The sequence below is a fragment of the Dendrobates tinctorius genome, unplaced genomic scaffold (assembly GCF_039654945.1).
Source record: "Dendrobates tinctorius isolate UK_male_01 unplaced genomic scaffold, ASM3965494v1 ptg000012l, whole genome shotgun sequence".
NCBI classification, from domain to species: domain Eukaryota; kingdom Metazoa; phylum Chordata; class Amphibia; order Anura; family Dendrobatidae; genus Dendrobates; species Dendrobates tinctorius.
In genome coordinates, this window is record NW_027361680.1 from 8929002 (window position 1) to 8947109 (window position 18108).

The 18108-nt window shown below is 41.4% G+C and overlaps 1 protein-coding gene across 1 annotated transcript in view; it reads left to right on the forward strand.

Annotated features, from left to right (window-relative positions):
• LRRC52 (leucine rich repeat containing 52) overlaps nucleotides 1-15962 on the forward strand; it is a 759726-nt gene extending 743764 nt beyond the window's left edge. Inside the window, exon 2 of the mRNA XM_073558055.1 lies at nucleotides 15570-15962. Within this exon, the coding sequence (XP_073414156.1) occupies nucleotides 15570-15862 (293 nt within the window). The 3' untranslated portion in view covers nucleotides 15863-15962. The remainder of the gene's footprint in view (nucleotides 1-15569) is intronic.
• The last annotated feature ends 2146 nt before the right edge of the window (nucleotides 15963-18108 follow it).

An 18108-nucleotide genomic window follows, 5' to 3' on the forward strand; every position in this document is an offset into this window, starting at 1 on the left:
ATACTAACCTGCAAACATGTTTTCTTGGATTATGGCGGAAACTAGATCCAGCATGACAATCACTCATGATGACTTGGTAGATGAATTTTGGCTTCGTAATTTAGTTAGATAAAAAAGTAAATTATTTCTAGTGATAATTATTTATAAATGTCATTTATATATTATGTAAACCGTATACGGTTTCAGAATTTTCATTCCATCTTCGACTGTTTTTTCGACCAATAGGAAAATTGTAACAGAGCCACCATCTTTATTTTGTGCTGAATTTAAGTAAAACATCGTAAAACAATATGTAGATACTAATTATTATCCATTTTTTGTATAAAAATCATACCTATAGTGATAAGTTTCATATAAAATATATGTAAGCCAAGTCCAGGCTCAAAGACAATTTCTGACTGTTCTGTCCCCACATAAGGCGAATGAAGGTATAACTGGCTGTTAGATGCTGTGAGACTTTCCTACCTTCGTATCCAAGAAATTGAAGACTTCACAAGCCTAGAAATGTGTGTGCTCACAGCAATGAGATGAACAGCAAAATGGCTACTGAGAGGAGGGAGGCAGGAAGAGAAGTAGAAGCCACTCCCAGTTTGAATCAACATAATTGACAGCAACATAAGTGAGCAGTAACAACACTGGCCAATAGATATCAGCATAACATTTGTAGCTGAATGAACTTTATTTTCTGAAACCAAGTAAAGGAGAAAGTCTTCCCACAGTGGAGGTATATATGAAGGTACAATTGAACCTCTGCAGCCTGTTAACGTTGTAAAATTATGCAGCCTGACGAAGGATAAAAATACTTACCCACTTTCACTCATCCCCGACCTACATAAATCAGCTTCTGGGGGAAAGGTGGTTTTCTATACTTGATCTTAGAGGAGCTAAATATTTGATATGCATCCATTAGGGTGATGAATGGAAAGCGATGTTAACGTCTGAGGGTTTATCTGAAAATCTTGTTCTGCCATTTGGGTTATCCAATGACCCTGCTGTTTTTCAAAATTTTATGAGTTATATTTTCCCTGAGTGCATTGCATTGGAAGATATGTTGTGATTTACCAATATGATGTTCTAATTTTCTCGCCCAATTTGGACTCTCATCAGGAATATGACCGTTTTGTATTACAAAGGTTGAAGGAGAATTCTTTGTTTGCTAAATTATAAGAATGTGTTTTTCTGTTCAGGAGACTTCATTGTTGAGAAAGTTGAGTTGGAAGAGGAGATCCCTAAAGTCCAGATACTGGCCCCTTCTGCTACCACAGGTTCCAAATTATTTGTGCCTGTGTACCCAAGATTGCATCTGTTAAAGGAATTTCATGATTCCATTTTGAGTGGTCATCATGGCGTTACTGTTACACTGAAAGCCATTATTAGACTCTAATGATATTATATTGATTTTGTATCCACTTGTAAAGTCTGCACACGCAATTAACTCTGCCATAACTGGCCACTATGGAAATGGCTCCACTGCCAATTCCAAAAAGATCATGGACTCATCTGTCCATGGATTTAATCACTGGCTGATGGGAAAACTTTAGTGATGAGCCAGTGTGCTCATCACTACTTGTTACTCGCTCGAGCATCAGTGTGCTCGGGATGCTCGTTACCTGGTGACTATTGTTTGAATATTCGAGTAGGAGCTCGAATCGCTGTCCCACCTGTTTGGAGTTTTGTACACAGCCAATTAACATGTGGGACTGCCTGACAGTCACTGTAATGCCATAGTCATCTTCGTTGTGGTATTACTGTGATTGGCTGTCCGCATAGCGTCACCAGGTCTATATGAGACCGGTGACACGATCACTGTACCCCACACACAGGCAGTGTATGGAGAACTGCTGACAAGAGAGTGACTAAATTGTAGCTGTGTATTAGCCAGGGATATGTGTGGTATCACTGTAATCATACTGAGCCGAAGAATAAAGTTGTCTTATCACTTATACCGCATGGTGAACAGCATAAAAAATAAATAAAAACAATTCTTGGCCAGCTGTTGATTTGATCATTCTAACTAACAAAGATTGCAGCAAAAGTGCTTTTACATTGCGCTATTCTCCATGTTTGTGGGTCCTGTCTGGGACATTATAGTTAGTGATGAGTGAGCATGCTCGTCACTACTCAGTGCTTGCCCGAGCATCTCACTGCTCGAGATGCTCGGAGCTTGCCGAGTATTTCTGGAATTGCTCTGTGGGAGCTCGTGTCCCTGCCCTGCATGTTTGGCGCTCTTTAGAGTGTCAATGAACATGCCAGTATTGTCTGCCACACACTCTAATGCCGCAGCCATGTTGGTTGTGGCATTACAGTGATTGGCTGGCCGCACAGCGTCATCAAGTCTATAGCAGACCGGGCAGCGCCATGCTCGTCACAGTCTGCTCCAGACTCAGGCAGTATAGGGAGAGTTATTTGTTTAGTAGAGAGTGTGGGTATACCATCTGTAATACACAAATCCATCTCAACCAACAGTCCTTCTGAGGACTAATAAAGGTGCATAGAGATCAGTGTTCGGCAGGCAGGCAGTGTATGTGGCAGACTTCATTGCATATAGCAAGAGGGTCCATTCCGGTCCTGTCTGCTGCTGTTGCTGCCTATTACAGATATTTATAGACATAGCCCCAGGTATCAGGGGACAAGAATATTTTTTGGGGGATCTTAATCCTGATTATTTGCTTTAAAAGCAATCCAAAGAACACCGTTTTACTGCTCCATTTGCTTGTGGGCACTGCAGAATACAGCCAGATCCTTTCCATATTATAGCATAAAAATCCAGCTATTTTAAACAGGGGTTTGTCTGTCACATGGATCACATATCAGTGCGCTAAAAATTGTGCCATTTCAGGCCTCAATTTAATTTTTTTTTCAGTGTTTTAGGCAAGTTATTGAGACCAGTTTTCTGAAGAAGAAGAAAAAAGTTACCTACAGGCTAGATATTTTAAACTGTGGTTTATCTATCAAACGGATCACATAGTGCGCTCAAAATTGTGCCATTTCAGGCCTCAATTTAATTTTTTTGGCACTGCTTTAGGCACGTTATTGAGACAAGTTTTCTGGAAAATAAATAGTTACCTACAGGCCAGATATTTCAAAATGTGGTTTGTCTGTCAAACGGATCACAAAGTGCGCTCAAAATTGTGCCATTTCAGGCCTCAATTTAATTTTTTGGCAGTGTTTTAGGCAACTTATTGAGACTAGTTTTCTGAACAAAAAAAATAGTTACCTACAGGCCAGATATTTCAAACTGTGGTTTATCATCACACGGTTCCCATATATTCGCTCCAAATTCAGCCATTTGCAGTGAACGTGGAAAATATTGTCCTCTATTTAAAATGGCCAGGTGCGTGGCAAGAGACGGGGAACTGGATGTGATGGTTTTGGTGCATGTAGAGGCGGGGCTGTGGCCAAACTGAAATTGTGCCACAACAAACACCCACATCTTCTCGCCCGATCTTTTTCTTCAAATTACTAGGGGACCTTAGCGACACACCATTATTGAACCCAGAGCAGTGTCAAAAGGTTATTGGTTGGATAGCGGATAATGCTTCCAGTTTGTCATCACCACCACCACCCTGTCTTTCACACGGTCAAGTCTCAGTAGCCGTGAGTCTTGACTGCATATTCCTCATCCTGATCCTCCTTCCTCCCACCATGCTGAGTGCCCGGAGACAACTGATCCCACACTTGGACACTCCGAAGAGCTGTTCATGTTTCCATTTATAGATTCGGGCCTCTCATCCGGTCAACTTGAAGCAAAGCAAGAGGAGATGGCATGTAGCGATACCCAAATATTTGAGCAGACACGGTCACATGAAGGCGACGGTGGGAACATGTCACAAGAGGTGGACGATGATGAGACACAATTGCCAGAAAGTCAGGAGGAGGACCAGGGTGCGGAAATGGAAGACGAGGTGGCAGATGATATAGTAACTGTCCCATCCTGCCAGGAGGACATGCAGAGTGAGGACAGCAGAACACAGGGGGAGGGAGGCGTAGCACTGCAACATGCAGGAAGAAGCAGTGTGGTGTTCGCACACAGAAGGTGGGGAACCGTTCCCCGTAACACCAACAAGACGGAAGTTGTCAGTCCAACTGTTAGGTCTTCTCGAGTCTGGTTGTTTTTTAAAGACTCTTTAAATGAGTAAATTAAAAATGCATATACAAGAGGGATTCTTAATAAGAAAGAGAAAAAATATTTGAATATTCCTCGGTTCCTTTCTTTTACTTTCTCCTGAAAATGCATAAGGACCCGAAAAATCCCCCTGGTCGTCCCATAATTTCGGGGGTGGGATCTATCACTTGTAATTTGACCCACTATATTGATCTTTTTCTTCAAAAATATGTTTTAAAGTTGGATTCTTATTTGAGGGATTCTTCCCAATTAATTAGACATCTTCGAGATCTTCGCCATTACCTAATTGTTTGATTCTCACCATGGATGTTAATGTGCTTAATAGCAACATTCCTCATAGTCTTGGGCTAAGTGCAATTGATCATTTTTTATCCTTAGATGACTCAATGCCCTCTATACAAAAAGACTTTTGAAGGCTGCTGTTATATTCATCCTGAACAACAATGTTTTTACATTTGAAAATTCTACATATCGTCAGATTAAGAGCTGCGCAATTCACACCTAGTTATGCAAATCTATTTATGGGGGTTTTTAAGTCCGTCTTCATCGCACAGTCCCCTCTGGCCTTAGGACGAATAGCCGTGTATTGTCGTTTCATTGATGATTTATTTTTAATTTTGTCTAGCACAGAAAAAGAGGCCCTTGAGTTTGTTGAGTCTCTCAACAAAAATTCTTAGGGACTTTCCATCAAAGCCTCTTGGTCCGATACTGCCTTCCAGTTTTTGGATTTGATGGTACATGTAGATGAGACAGGTAGGTTTTCCACTTCCACATTTTTTTAAACATGTTGATTTTAATAGATATCTCCGTTTTGATAGTGGACATCTTCCTAAATGAATTGCCAACATACCTTATGGCAAATACTGGAGGATACAAAAAAATTGCACCAATTATTCTGATTTTGTGGATGAATCCAAGGTTCTTAATAAGCGTTTCCAGCAGAAGGGTTACCCCCAAAAATTACTTTGTGATGCTTTCTCTAAAATGAAATCTTTTTTGCAAGAGGATTGTATTAATAAAATCGAGTCAAATGTGACTAGTGCAAAGGTCACCTCTGAGCTTGCTAAATGGAGTCTACTGACTACATATAACCAGGCTCACATGTCTATCCAGAATCTACTTAATAAATATTGGTTTATATCAAAAGGGGACCCTGTTAAATCTAAGCAACTCCCCAATAAACCTAAGGTTATTTACAGAAGGAATTGTAATTTGCGTAATTTTGTAACACCAAGTAACACTACATTGAAACATCACTCGTTGGGGTGAATGTTTCTAATCCACTATTTTTTTTTTGCAAAACCCCTAAATTTTTATGTTGTTTTACCATTTTAAATGGGGTAAAAATTTTTGCATTAAACACAACGGGCACTACTTTTGTTATTAATTGCCATGCTGATTATCAGTCATCCTTTGTTATATATCTTTTACAATGCAAGTGTGGCCTGCAGTATGTAGGCCGGACTATTCAAACTATGCACGCCCGGCTTAATAAGCATTGTCACAATATTCGTAATGGGTATCAGTTGCATAGTGTATCTAAGCATTTTAGTGTTGCACATCAGAAATATCCTAAAATTTTGAGTCTCATTATCATTGACCAGGTCGCTGACAATGTTCCAGATCGTTTGGGAAGTCTCATTAATAAAGAAAGTTACTGGATTTTCAAATTGCTGACAAGATATAGAATAAACGGGCACCATCCACAATGTCAATTTAGGTGGGATCACTTAGTGCATATAAATAGATTGACATGAAAACACATAAAGAAAAAAAGTATATGCACACAAATAGGAATCACCACAAGGATATGATAATCAAAAAGTATCAATTTTATTAATGGACACAACAGACACTTTGTTTAAAAACAATTAAAAAGTCTGAACAACCAGACACTGATAACAAAACAAAGACAATGGGTCATTTTGATAAATAGTTAAATACTATGGGTCCCAAGGCCAACCATTCAGTATAATGCCAGGTATCTGCTAGTTACCATAACCTAGGGTCTATCAAATCAATTGTAATGACAATCATGACCTTGGATCAAAAATACCATATTATCAATAACTACTATGGTTACATAGAGATTCTACATATGCCATGAATAGAAAATTGAATACTTATCATGTTGCCAACACAAATAAACATACATTAACAAGTCCCTTTCCCTAGCATGATATCACCTGGTTTCTGAGGATGAACAAGCTACCGGGTAGGTTACATGGGACCCCAAACCCACGCGTATCGACACAGTGATGGAAAGACACATCACTGTGTCGATACGCGTGGGTTTGGGGGTCCCATGTAACCTACCCGGTAGCTTGTTCATCCTCAGAAACCAGGTGACCCAAATGACCCATTGTCTTTGTTTTGTTATCAGTGTCTGGTTGTTCAGACTTTTTAATTGTTTTTAAACAAAGTGTCTGTCTGTTGTGTCCATTAATAAAATTGATACTTTTTGATTATCATATCCTTGTGGTGATCCCTTTTTGTGTGCATATACTTTTTTTCTTTATGTGTTTTCATGGATTTTCAAATTGGGTACTTTGGCTCCTGAAAGACTTAATTTAACAACAGATAATGTTGTCAGTCAGTAATGTAATTTTAATTCACGATAAGAGACCATATTAATAAATAATAGCCCCAGATAATGGTACTTTGAATAAAATGTAATTTTATTGATAATACAATTAAAAACATTAAAAAAGATGAAAAAAAGGTGCTGGATCCAATGAAGAGGGACTTCTATATCATAGGGAATCACAAAAACATGAGACCAAAAATATATAACAATCGATAGGAAGCATAAAAAATAGATAATAAATAGCACTATGAAAAAATTCCAAATCATGCAATCAGTAGAATGCTAGTATACGGGATAATGGCAGTAAATAGGCAGACAAAACACAATCCTAAAACCTCCTATGTATGGCTGTGATCACTGCATTCATTAATACCAAGTGGCTGCAACCTGAACTAAAGTCTGCCATGCAAGCAACATCCTAATAAAAAGCTTCCTATCAGTGCCATGTCAAGCAATAAATGATGAAAGGTATTTGCATACGATGGGGCACAGGGGCTCCCCATCGCAGTCCCCCTGAGCTGGTGGTAGGTCTTGCCATTAAAGAGGAAATAATTATGATTAAGGATGTACAACCTGGTATTAATGGATCATGTGCAGTACATCATGATGTGTCAACTGATAGAGATACATACAAAGTCCTTGAAAATGACTCTACTTCTCAGTACTTGGGCATATTGACAGAGATCCTGACAACAGGACTGGATCTTAGACTTATTACTAAGAATGAGTTTGATTATCTGCTACCCTCTTTTCCCCTGATACCTGCCTTTTACTGTTTACCTAAAATTCATAAGGGATTGACTCCCTTGAAAGGACGGCCTATTTTCTCAGGTATTGACTCAATAGGTCAAAATATTGGGACATATATTTATAAGATTCTTCTTCTGCTTGCTATGACATTACCATCTTAGGCCTGTTTCACACATCCATTTGTCAGCATCAGTCAAGATCCGCCGATTTGGAAAAAAAAACGGATCCAACATTTTTCTTGGCGGATCCGTTTTTTCCCCCATAGACTTGCATTATCGGTGGATCTTGACGGATGTTCATCCATTGGATCCGATATTTTGCGGATCCGCCAAAATTTTGGCATCCACTGACATCACTGGACGGACAATGCAACATTTTTTGCAACGTCGGATCAGCATTTATGCTACTTCTGGAGATTTAACCCTAAATACCGTACCAGCCGCAGCAAAAACTCTCTCTCTCATTACGGCTCGTCATCCCACGATATCCCAGCACAGGTCGTCATCCCGCGATATCCCAGCACAGCTCGTCATCCCGCGATATCCCGGCACAGCTCGTCATCCCGCGATATCCCAGCACGGCTCATCATCCCACGATATTCCGGCACGGCTCGTCATGCCGCGATATCCCGGCACGGCTCGTCATCCTGCAATATCCCGGCACGGCTCATCATCCCACGATATCCCGGCACGGCTCTTGATACCGCAAGTTGCCTGCCCTCGGATCCGGCTACATCGGCAGTATTTTTTTATTTTTTCAGCGCGGTTCCTTTAACTGTCCCAGGTCGGCGGATCCGGCACACCAACGGTCCGGTGGCTCCCGTTGGTGGTTCCACGGCTGCGGATCCATTCTCCGCCTTTTTGGTGGATGACTACTGACAAGAAAAACGTAAGTGTGAAACAGGCCTTACCTAAGAGATACGTCTGACTTCTTGTTGAAGCTTGAGGATATCAACATAAATACTGAGACATATTTGGCTTCTATTGACGTGGAAGCACTTAACAGTAATATTCCACACATGGCAGGTATCAGGGGATTGAGGTTTTTCTCAGTACTAGGGCATCCCAGCTGACGGCGCATAATAACTTTGTTATCGAGCTGTTGACGTGCATCCTTAATCATAACTATTTCCTCTTTAATGGCAAGACCTACCACCAGCTCAGGGGGACTGCGATGGAGAGCCACTGTGGCCCATCATATGCAAATCTCTTCCTGGGATGGGGGCAGGAGACAAAGGTTTTTCTGGAAGAAGCGTGGTGGTATCCATATATCCTCCTTTGCTTCAAATTTTTTGATGATGTGTTTATCCTGTGGACTGGCTCACTTGAGGACTTCAATCAATTTGTGTCATGTCTTAATCAGAATGACATTAATATGAAATTCACATCAGAAATACACAGGGACACAATTACTTTTCTCGACCTCCAGATCAGTAAAAATGGGGAGGGGGGTATCATCACAAAGACCTTCAGGAAGCCGACATCTACAAATAGTCTTTTGCATTGGGATAGTTACCATCCTGGTCCCATTAGGAGGGGAATACCTAAGAGTCAGTTCCTGCACATCAAGAGGAATTGCTCGGACAAACAAGATTTTGATATACAAGCTCATGACCTTGGGAGAAGGTTCCATCAGAGAGGTTATCCGAGGGAAGTAATAGATAAAGCATGGGATCATGCAGCAGGATGTAACCATCATGATTTATTGCATCCAATACCTAGTGAGGACTCATCAGAGGTACTGAGAATCATAGGCATGTTTGATAATAGATCGAATGCCGTCCAGTATACTGAGAAGACATTGGGGGATTTTAAGGGCTGATCCTGAACTAAGGGACTTTATTCCACCTACCCTCTAAATCACCTATAGGAAGGGTACATCAATACGAGATCGGTTTGTCCACAGTTTTTATGATAAGCCTAAACCACAGGGCACATGGTTAGATCGCAAACCTTGTGGGACATTTAAATGTGTTAACTGTAAAGTCTGCCCTTGGATTAGAAGAAAAAAATCGTTCAAGAGTACTACATCAGAGAGAATTTACAATATATGAGAGATTTTGCCAATTGTAAAACGGAAGGTGTAGTGTATTTGGCCACGTGCTCCTGCCCACGTAACTATATAGGGAAAACTAAGAGAGAACTGCGTAGACATGTGGGGGAGCACTTAGGTGATATTAGACATGACAGAGATACGCCTCTGGTGAGACATATTAGATCGGTCCATCAGAATAACCCTAAAGCTGTGTCCCTTTGTGTCCTTGAGGTAGTGCGGCGTAACCCACATGGTGGGGACTTTGATAAGTCTTTTTTAAAGAAAGACTGTCAGTGGATATTTAGAATATGTACTCTTGTGCCGGATGGTCTTAATGAACAGCAAAATTATTGCTGTTTTATTTGATTCTTTGTTCACTATCATTAAGCCGGGACCAGAACTGGTGCCTGTGACCCAGTTATGTGACAGATTATTATTTTGATTTTTTTATTTACCCCATTTTGTGTTTTTCTTCTCGTTATTATTTTTGGTGATAAGCACTAGGATGTGGAGGTAGTAATAATGTATATATCTGCGTGAGGGATATTTATAAGCCTCCTAGGCAATAGTGTATATCCATAGTAAGTTCAATAAGAATACCTAAGGATATGTAATATATGTATAAGATATAGGATATAGGTATACATTTGCGCGACCATCTAATTCTGAATAGGGCGCTATATCAGTGTGCTTTATTGTGTGCACAAAGCACTTTTAGCTATTGCCTTGGTATATGACGCTTGCGGTGTGGGCTGTGATGATGGTGTGTACTCTGACGCCTGACGCATGCGCGATATGTATAGGAAGCGTGGCTGGACCCGGTCATGTGACCTCTACCACTGGCATGTGTAGGTATCTCGGGCATGCTCAGTATCAACGTGAGGACACCTCGGTGTGCGCTAGAATGGCTTGATTGGGCCTCTCCTGTTAGGAGGTTGGACGCCTGACACATGCACGATACAGTGCATTAATGTGGAATAGTCCCGGTCATGTGATCTCTCTAGCGTCTGGGTATTTACCGGGCATGCGCAATTTATATATGAAGACGCTTTGGTGTTTGCTGGTACACATTGAGTGTGCCTCTATTGCTGTTAATTAGATTAGATAGGGTTATGGAAAATGAGAAATGCCTTACCGTGGCTTCCAGGTACACATAACTTGGCCATTTTATGTGCTAAACTTTCTCAATTTTTCATATTTCTAATGCAGTAATGCAATTCATTTTTCAATTTTCATGTTTGCATGTTATGGCGCTACAGTGTGCTTCCTTTTTTGCTTGAATGTATACGAGTTAGTGACTCTAGGTTAAGCACCTGTTCACACTATGCTTATACTTGGATGTGACGGTCAGTTCTTGAAATTTCTATTGCTGTTAATGACATGCCCAATGATTTTGTCAAACAGGAAATGATCACTGCATGGAGTAAGATAGTTACTGTATATAAAGAGGGGATGCCTTGCTACATGTGCAGCCTCATCAGTTGGATAACGCTCCACTGCCATACTGTTATGTCTATCTCCTGATGAAACGTGTCGAGACTGTGTGGACCCCATTTGAGGAGTTATATCACTATGGGTTTTCAGCTATCCCTATGCAGTACCATATGGTTACAGATAAGTACTAAAAACTTAGTAGCATGACCAATTGATTTGCATGTGTTATGTGAAAATAGTTGTTACATTTCATTTGGGGCAATGGTGTGCAATTTGTTAAAATATTAATACCACTTTATGAGGGTGTTAACGCTCATGTGTGTAATTATATCAATTTTGGATTTTTAGCCACCTATATGCAATGCCACTTGTATACAGCTAAATACTGGATTTATCAGCATGTGAATCTATTATTATGACCAATTCATGTGTATGTTATGTGAAAACATCTGCAACAATACATCTGGTGCTCTGGTGTAATATGAATTTCACGTTATGAGAGTTTTGAGCCCTCATGTCAGGAAGTATATCATCTGGACTCTCAGCAATATGGATGTAGCACCATATACTGTAGATATTTGTTTTAGTAGCATGGTGAATTGGCTTTCATGTATTATCTGCAGTAATTCATAAGGTACATTGACATGTAACTTATTATTTTGAGATGATTTATATGAAAACCCCATATGTTTTCAGTGGAAATCCTTGTCTAGGGATATTGAGACAATTGTGGATGTGGTGCCATACTGATAACTAAACACTAGTGGTTTATATATATTTGAATGAGAGTGTTTTGAAGTACAGTAATTTAGTGTGTCTGGACTCTCTACTTTTTCTTACATTTATATATGATTTTGTGGATACATCTCTTTGCACCTATGAAGACTCAAGAACCTAGTTAACCAGTGGATACGGGCCATCTGGCACTCTGTTTCTGACTTTACGTCTTATAAGATAATCCTTTAATCGTCCCACCATGGGGAAATTCAGAGCATTACAGCAGCAAGGCAGGAACAAGTACAAATACAAATGCATAAAGGCATTACATTGACAGTAGGTAGGTACATATACGAAAAAAAAAGATATAACCGGACTATCACAACTTTGGATCTATCAGTTCACTGTTTGGGTCGTTCTCCGTTTTGGACAGTGCTGGTTATACAGCCTAACTGCAGCAGGAAGGAAGGACTTTCGATAGCGCTCCCTCTCACATTTAGGATGAAGTAGCCGGTCACTGACAGTACGGCACATCTTTGTCACGGTCTCATGCATGGGATGGGAATCATTCTGCACCATGTAGCTCACCTTGGCCAGCATCCTCCTGTCACCTACTTCCTGAACTGGATCAAGGGGGCATCCCAGGACAGAGCTGGCCCTTCTAATCAGTTTGTCCAGCCTATTCCTGTCCCTGGTTGATATGCCACTACCCCAGCACGCCACACCAAAGAAGATGACTGATGCCACAACAGAGTTGAAGAAGGATGCAAGGAGTGCCCCCCTAACTCTGAAGGCTCTCAGCCTTCTGAGCAGATAAAGCCTACTGTGGCTTATAGGGTGTAATAGGAGAGAAGGGACAGCCGTTGAACGAGCGGGGGGCACAATTCTCGTTTTTCTTAGGGTGCCAACCTCCGCACTTAGGTAGGTGTCCAGACAGGAATATATGTAGGGTCAGTTCACTGTTTTCCACACATCGGTTGAGTGAAACTGATAGGCCGGAGTCACACACAACGACAATAAAATTGGTCCAATTTTTACGGACCAAAATTGCACAAATGTTTCCTGAACAGTGATCCGTCTGTCATCCAATTTTCCAGCGATGATGCGATTTTCATCGCATCTAAGCATCTGTTTGACATCCATCTGCTGATATTTTGTCGGAGGCTACCAAAATGGACAAATAACCGTTGCCTGATGCTATTTCCTGTCACCTGGAGAAGTCTTGCGATTTTATCGCAAGTCACACGTGTGGTCCGTTTTTAATCCGATTTTTAATCGCACCCATAGACTTGCATTGGCGAGTCCGTTCCGAAAATCGGTGACAATCGCAGCATGCTGCGATTGTCTCGGCCCGAGGAAAAGATCCGATAAAAAGTCGGATGATGGGAGCTACACCATAGAATAACATTGGTACGACTGCAATGCGATTTTTTATCGCATTGCATTCGTCCGATTTTCTCGCTAGTGTGACTCCGGCCTTACTAGTGTTTAGCACCATTTATCACTTTTTTATAGTTATTTCTCTCATTCCCTTTTTTTTTCTTTCTCTTTTTTGGTGTTTTTTTTCAGGGCGGATCTCTACAGCATCTATTGACTTCGTTCAAACAGAGTTTTTTTGGCCAGATAATTGTACTGGCAGGTGAAATTGGCTTTAAAGGGAATCTATCACCTACTTTTGGCGGGCGATGAAAATGAGGTCGGTCCGGTGGGCGGTGTTCCCGATGTGTGCCGCCTCCCCATCATTGGACGCCGTCCGCAGTTTCTTGAGGAATAGGAGTAGGTGTCCGCCATTTGTTACGCTTGCGCTAAGCAATATTGGCTAGCGCACGTGCAGTATGCTTTGCCCAACTGCGGGAAAAGGCGAAAAGCCTGACTGCACATGCGCCAGTTAACTAAGCCCCGGAAGTATTTTGCTGTGTTCCGGAGCTTAGTTAACCGGCGCATGCACAGTCAGGCTTTTCGGCTTTGCCCGCAGTTGGGCAAAGCATGCTGCGCATGCACTAGCCAAGATTGCTTACATGGAACACCGCCCATCGGACCGGACCGACCTCATTTTCATCGCCCGCCAAAAGTAGGTGACAGAATCCCTTTAAGATTTTTGGAGGATTCATGTTTCCACAGCAATTTCAGAAGCCCACTCTGGTTAGGTATACTATATAGGGGATATCCGTATTATTGCATTTTTAGAATACACTTAATAAAAGTTACATTTTAAATAGGTTTTTTATCAGTAAGTTGGTTGCATTTAACCGTGTTGTACTTTCCCCTTTTCTCCCTTTTTTTCTATTTTGGCACATGGCATTGGGAGTGGAGAATAAAAGGGGTTTGTATTTTATGTTGTAATTTGCCTGAAGAAGCGTAGTCTATGCGAAACAGCTGTCACTTATTTACCTCTGTATGTCTTCTCTCGTTGGTAACTGTAAAGAGGAAGACCAGGCTGCAGGTGCCTGCAACATGCTGGGTTCGGAACTGCTGAGGCTGCTTCCCATGTTGCCAGGGGGAAAAGAATAGGGGACAGGACAGGCCTCATGACCCAGGAAGAGGGTGTGTGGCTAAGCCAATCAGTGAGGACAAAGCATGCCAAGAAAGGGTCAGTTCCCCACCAGCAGTGAGGCAGGTAGGTGCGGCATGCTCTGCAGTGAGAGATGTAACGTGGAGCTGTGCTCCAGCAGAACTTCAGCAGGTGCTCTGGAGAGACAGTGTGTGTGCAGAGCACCGTGTGCCCGGCTGTGCAGAGTGTGGTGCTCTCGCGTAGGAGCGGGGTCCAAGTGTAGGATCCTGAGATATGTTCTCCAAGACTGATAGATGCGAAGCAGCACCTGTGTTGGTCAGAGTACTCTGAGCGAGAGTTGGTTGGGAAAAGCTCCCAGCCGCAGAGCACAGATCTGGGACAGCTGTGTGAGAGACTTACTGCGTGAGAGTTTTACTGTTATCGGTGGGCGCGCAGAGCAGTGCAAATCGAGCAGAGCCATGCAGAGCAGCCATTCAGGTGATGGCAGCTGCTCAGAGAGAGACACGTGCGCTCCATGACTGTGAGTTCAAGCAACATGCCACATAGAGAAAGCTGAGTACTGGAAAGACATTTGCGGCCTACCTTGCCAGTTGACACATGCCAGTCCACGTTGAACTCTGTCAGTGCTGCGACCCTGTTTGCTTTGGCTGCACCAACTTATGGACTAGGGGCTTAGCGGAATGTGCTGGAGACCAACCGCTACCACCAGAAGACGGACCATTATTTGCAGGACCCCACTGGAACAGCACCACGCCAGTCATTGTTGGCGCCACTGCTTTCAAAGCTTCAGTTGTGGACTGGGAAGCCTTTGACACGATAAGTGATGTAAAGAACAGCCCTTATCTTTTTTATTGCCTATTCTATTGCTTGGCATTGAACTGTTTAACCCTCATTTAACCATTCATCTCCCTGCAAGGAGTTAACCCTGTTAAATTAAAACTGTTAAATTTGTTAACCCTTGCTCTGCCTTCTGTCCGTCATTGCATCCCGCAACCTGCTTACATGACAACCACAATAAAGTCCTAATTTTTCATGTACTAGTGGTGCGTGTCGCTGTCATTCAGTTTTTCATGCTGTTTTGGCTCACAGTTTTGCACTGTTTTATCTCAATCCGTGCACCGCTATATCTGGCAATATGCAATCAATGTTTGCATGAATGCTTTCCTGGAGGGTGTGTTAGCAGTGCCAGCAATTCTGATTTTATTTTTTTATGTAATAAAGATTTAACTTGAAGACTCCTTTTGACAATCAAAGCAAATGTCTCTTTGGCTACTATGAGCTACCGCTTTATGTCCAGAAAACTTCACCATTTTATTGTACCATGTTATTTAAAATAATGTTTATAATTTTCTTGTGTACTTAAACTACTGTACATTTGACTCTGCTGTGTTCTTTCTTGATTTTTTCAGATGAAGAAAACATGACATGTACAACTCCTGTACAAATTCATGGAGAACAGCTGAAAAAGACAGAAAAACATATTAATCTAATGTGTTTCACCAATCTGTATGAGAGAGACTACATCTTCCTAATGCTGGTGGGATTTGTCATCTTTGGCTCTGGTACAGTAGTAGCATGGCTAACTGGTGTCTGTGTTGTAATCTATGATCGATTATGTGGTCCTAGTGAAGATGATGAAGATGAAGACGATGAAGAACCTCCGCCACCTCCGAAACCCAAAAAAAAGGAAGAAGAGGCCTAAAAAAAGCTTCTATATCAATGCAACAACCCCCTTCTGCCTTCTAACAGTTTTATGATGTGGATTTAAAGAAAAAAATATGAAATATGACTGCCACTTGTCTATTGAATGTAAATCCAATCTCTTGCCTAACTGGATACTTTACTAATCTTTTCATTAAAACAATGTACCAGTATATCATGAAACCACATATACTTTAAAATAAATTAAAGTTCCTAAGATGTTCAATTTTAACTAACATATTAGGAAATAATATTAAGAGCGGTTCTCAAATATATACCTGTGTATACTGGTAATTTTGAATTGTTTTGTGCTAGCAGGTTGAGCAATAGGGAACAGTTTTTTAACTCTGAGAGTTCAAGTCACTTTCTAGTAACAGCTAAAGATGCTGATATACTGGGCAGCTTTAAATATGTATATTCAATATGAAGACCTATACTGTGGAAAGCACTGATCGAAGAGGAATTTCAAGCATGCTGATTAAAATAGCTCCTCAATATTATTTGGACATCTCATTTTCCAAAATATGTAATTGTTGCATTTATGGAGGAGACAGTGGTCTTTGCTTTCTAAGTCTATAATCTCGCTGTAAGTGATTAGCGTGGTGCTGGTTAAATAACAGTGGGACACTAGAAAACTAATCTGAGCACAAAATGTTATTTTCTCAGAAAGTCTAACACTTTGCAGCAGTTCACTTACACAAACCAACCAGTGGCCCAAGCAGTGGCCATTTAATAGCCTGTTCACACAGACAAACATCTCTTCAGATCCACATTGGATGATCTGTAATAGGCCATGTTCACATGTTCAGTAATCATCCATTAGAACAGATCCAGCAGCAATCCATTAATAACAAAGCTTTCCAGATGCAGCTATTTTGTCTGTTGAAAAAAAACCTAATTTCATCTGGATCTGTTTTTTAACATTGAAGTCTATGGCAAAGCGATCCGTTAATTAGACATCAGTTTACTTCCATTTAGAAACTGATCCAGTAAGCAAAAAATGGATCCTTTTCAAATGAATGAAAAACGGATGGCTAACTAACGGATCCATCTTCTATAGACTGAAATGTTAATGAAACATATTTAGTGGAAATCAGTTTTTTCAGCTGGAAAAAAAAAGTTGTGTCTGAACAAGTATTTTGTCAACGGATTTCTACTGGATGTGTTCTAATGGATTATTACTGGGTATGTGAACATGGCCATAGATCGTTCAAGGTGCATCGACTATCATTGTTCTCAGCAGCGTTTACACTGTACTCTGAGCTACCGAGAACAGCCATCTTTTCTACAGAATAAAACATAATTTCACTCATCAAATGAGTGTTTTGCTTGTTCGTCTAGTGATTGGCAGTCTGTTTAGAGTAGAGCATTATCGTGAAATGAGTGTTTCTAGGATAATCTTGAAGAGTAAATAGACCTTAACTTTATAAACAGCCACAGAGGTATGTTTCCATGTGTATTTAAGGCTGGTTTCACATTTGCGGATGTTAGAGCTGCGGAGGGCTGCGGAGGTCCTCTATGAAGCTCCACCCACTGCCACACCTCCTCCGTTCAGCACTGCCTACGTCTGCATGCGTCCTGCGTACCTGTCATTAAAATTGGGTACGCAGGCCATGCGGATGTATGTGGATGCATCCGCATGCATCGTTTTGACGCTTCAGTGACTGCAACAAAATGCAACATGTTGCGTTCGACGCAGGTCCCGGCAGCGTCAAAATGACACATGCAGATGCATCCACATACATCCGCATGGCCTGCGTACCCAATGTTAAAAATAGGTACGCAGGCCGCATGCAGACATAAGCGGAGCTGAATGGAGGAGGTGCGGCAGTGGGCGGAGCTTTACAGAGGAACTACGCAGCCCTCCGCAGCTCTAACATCCGCAAATCTGAACCTAGCCTAAGTCACCTACCCGATTCTGCTATTGTTTTATTAGTCACAAATAATCTGAAAAAATCTCTTTAGTCCTTGCAGTTCTGCACATTGTATAGTGCTGATAAGTCATATTTAAAGGGGTTGTTCTCTTTCATTATACTTTAATACCCAGCTGTAGGCTGTTATAAAGAAACAAACTGCTTCCCGATGTTTGGCTCTGGCCATGGCGCTGACATCACATCAACATCATAGCAGCCAATCAGGGAGCTCAGCATCTATTAGCTGGCTTCCTAAGTACACAGAACGGCCAGCACGGAGCCACTGAGCTCCCTGATTGGCTCCCATGCCATCAAAGTGATGTCAGTTTCACAG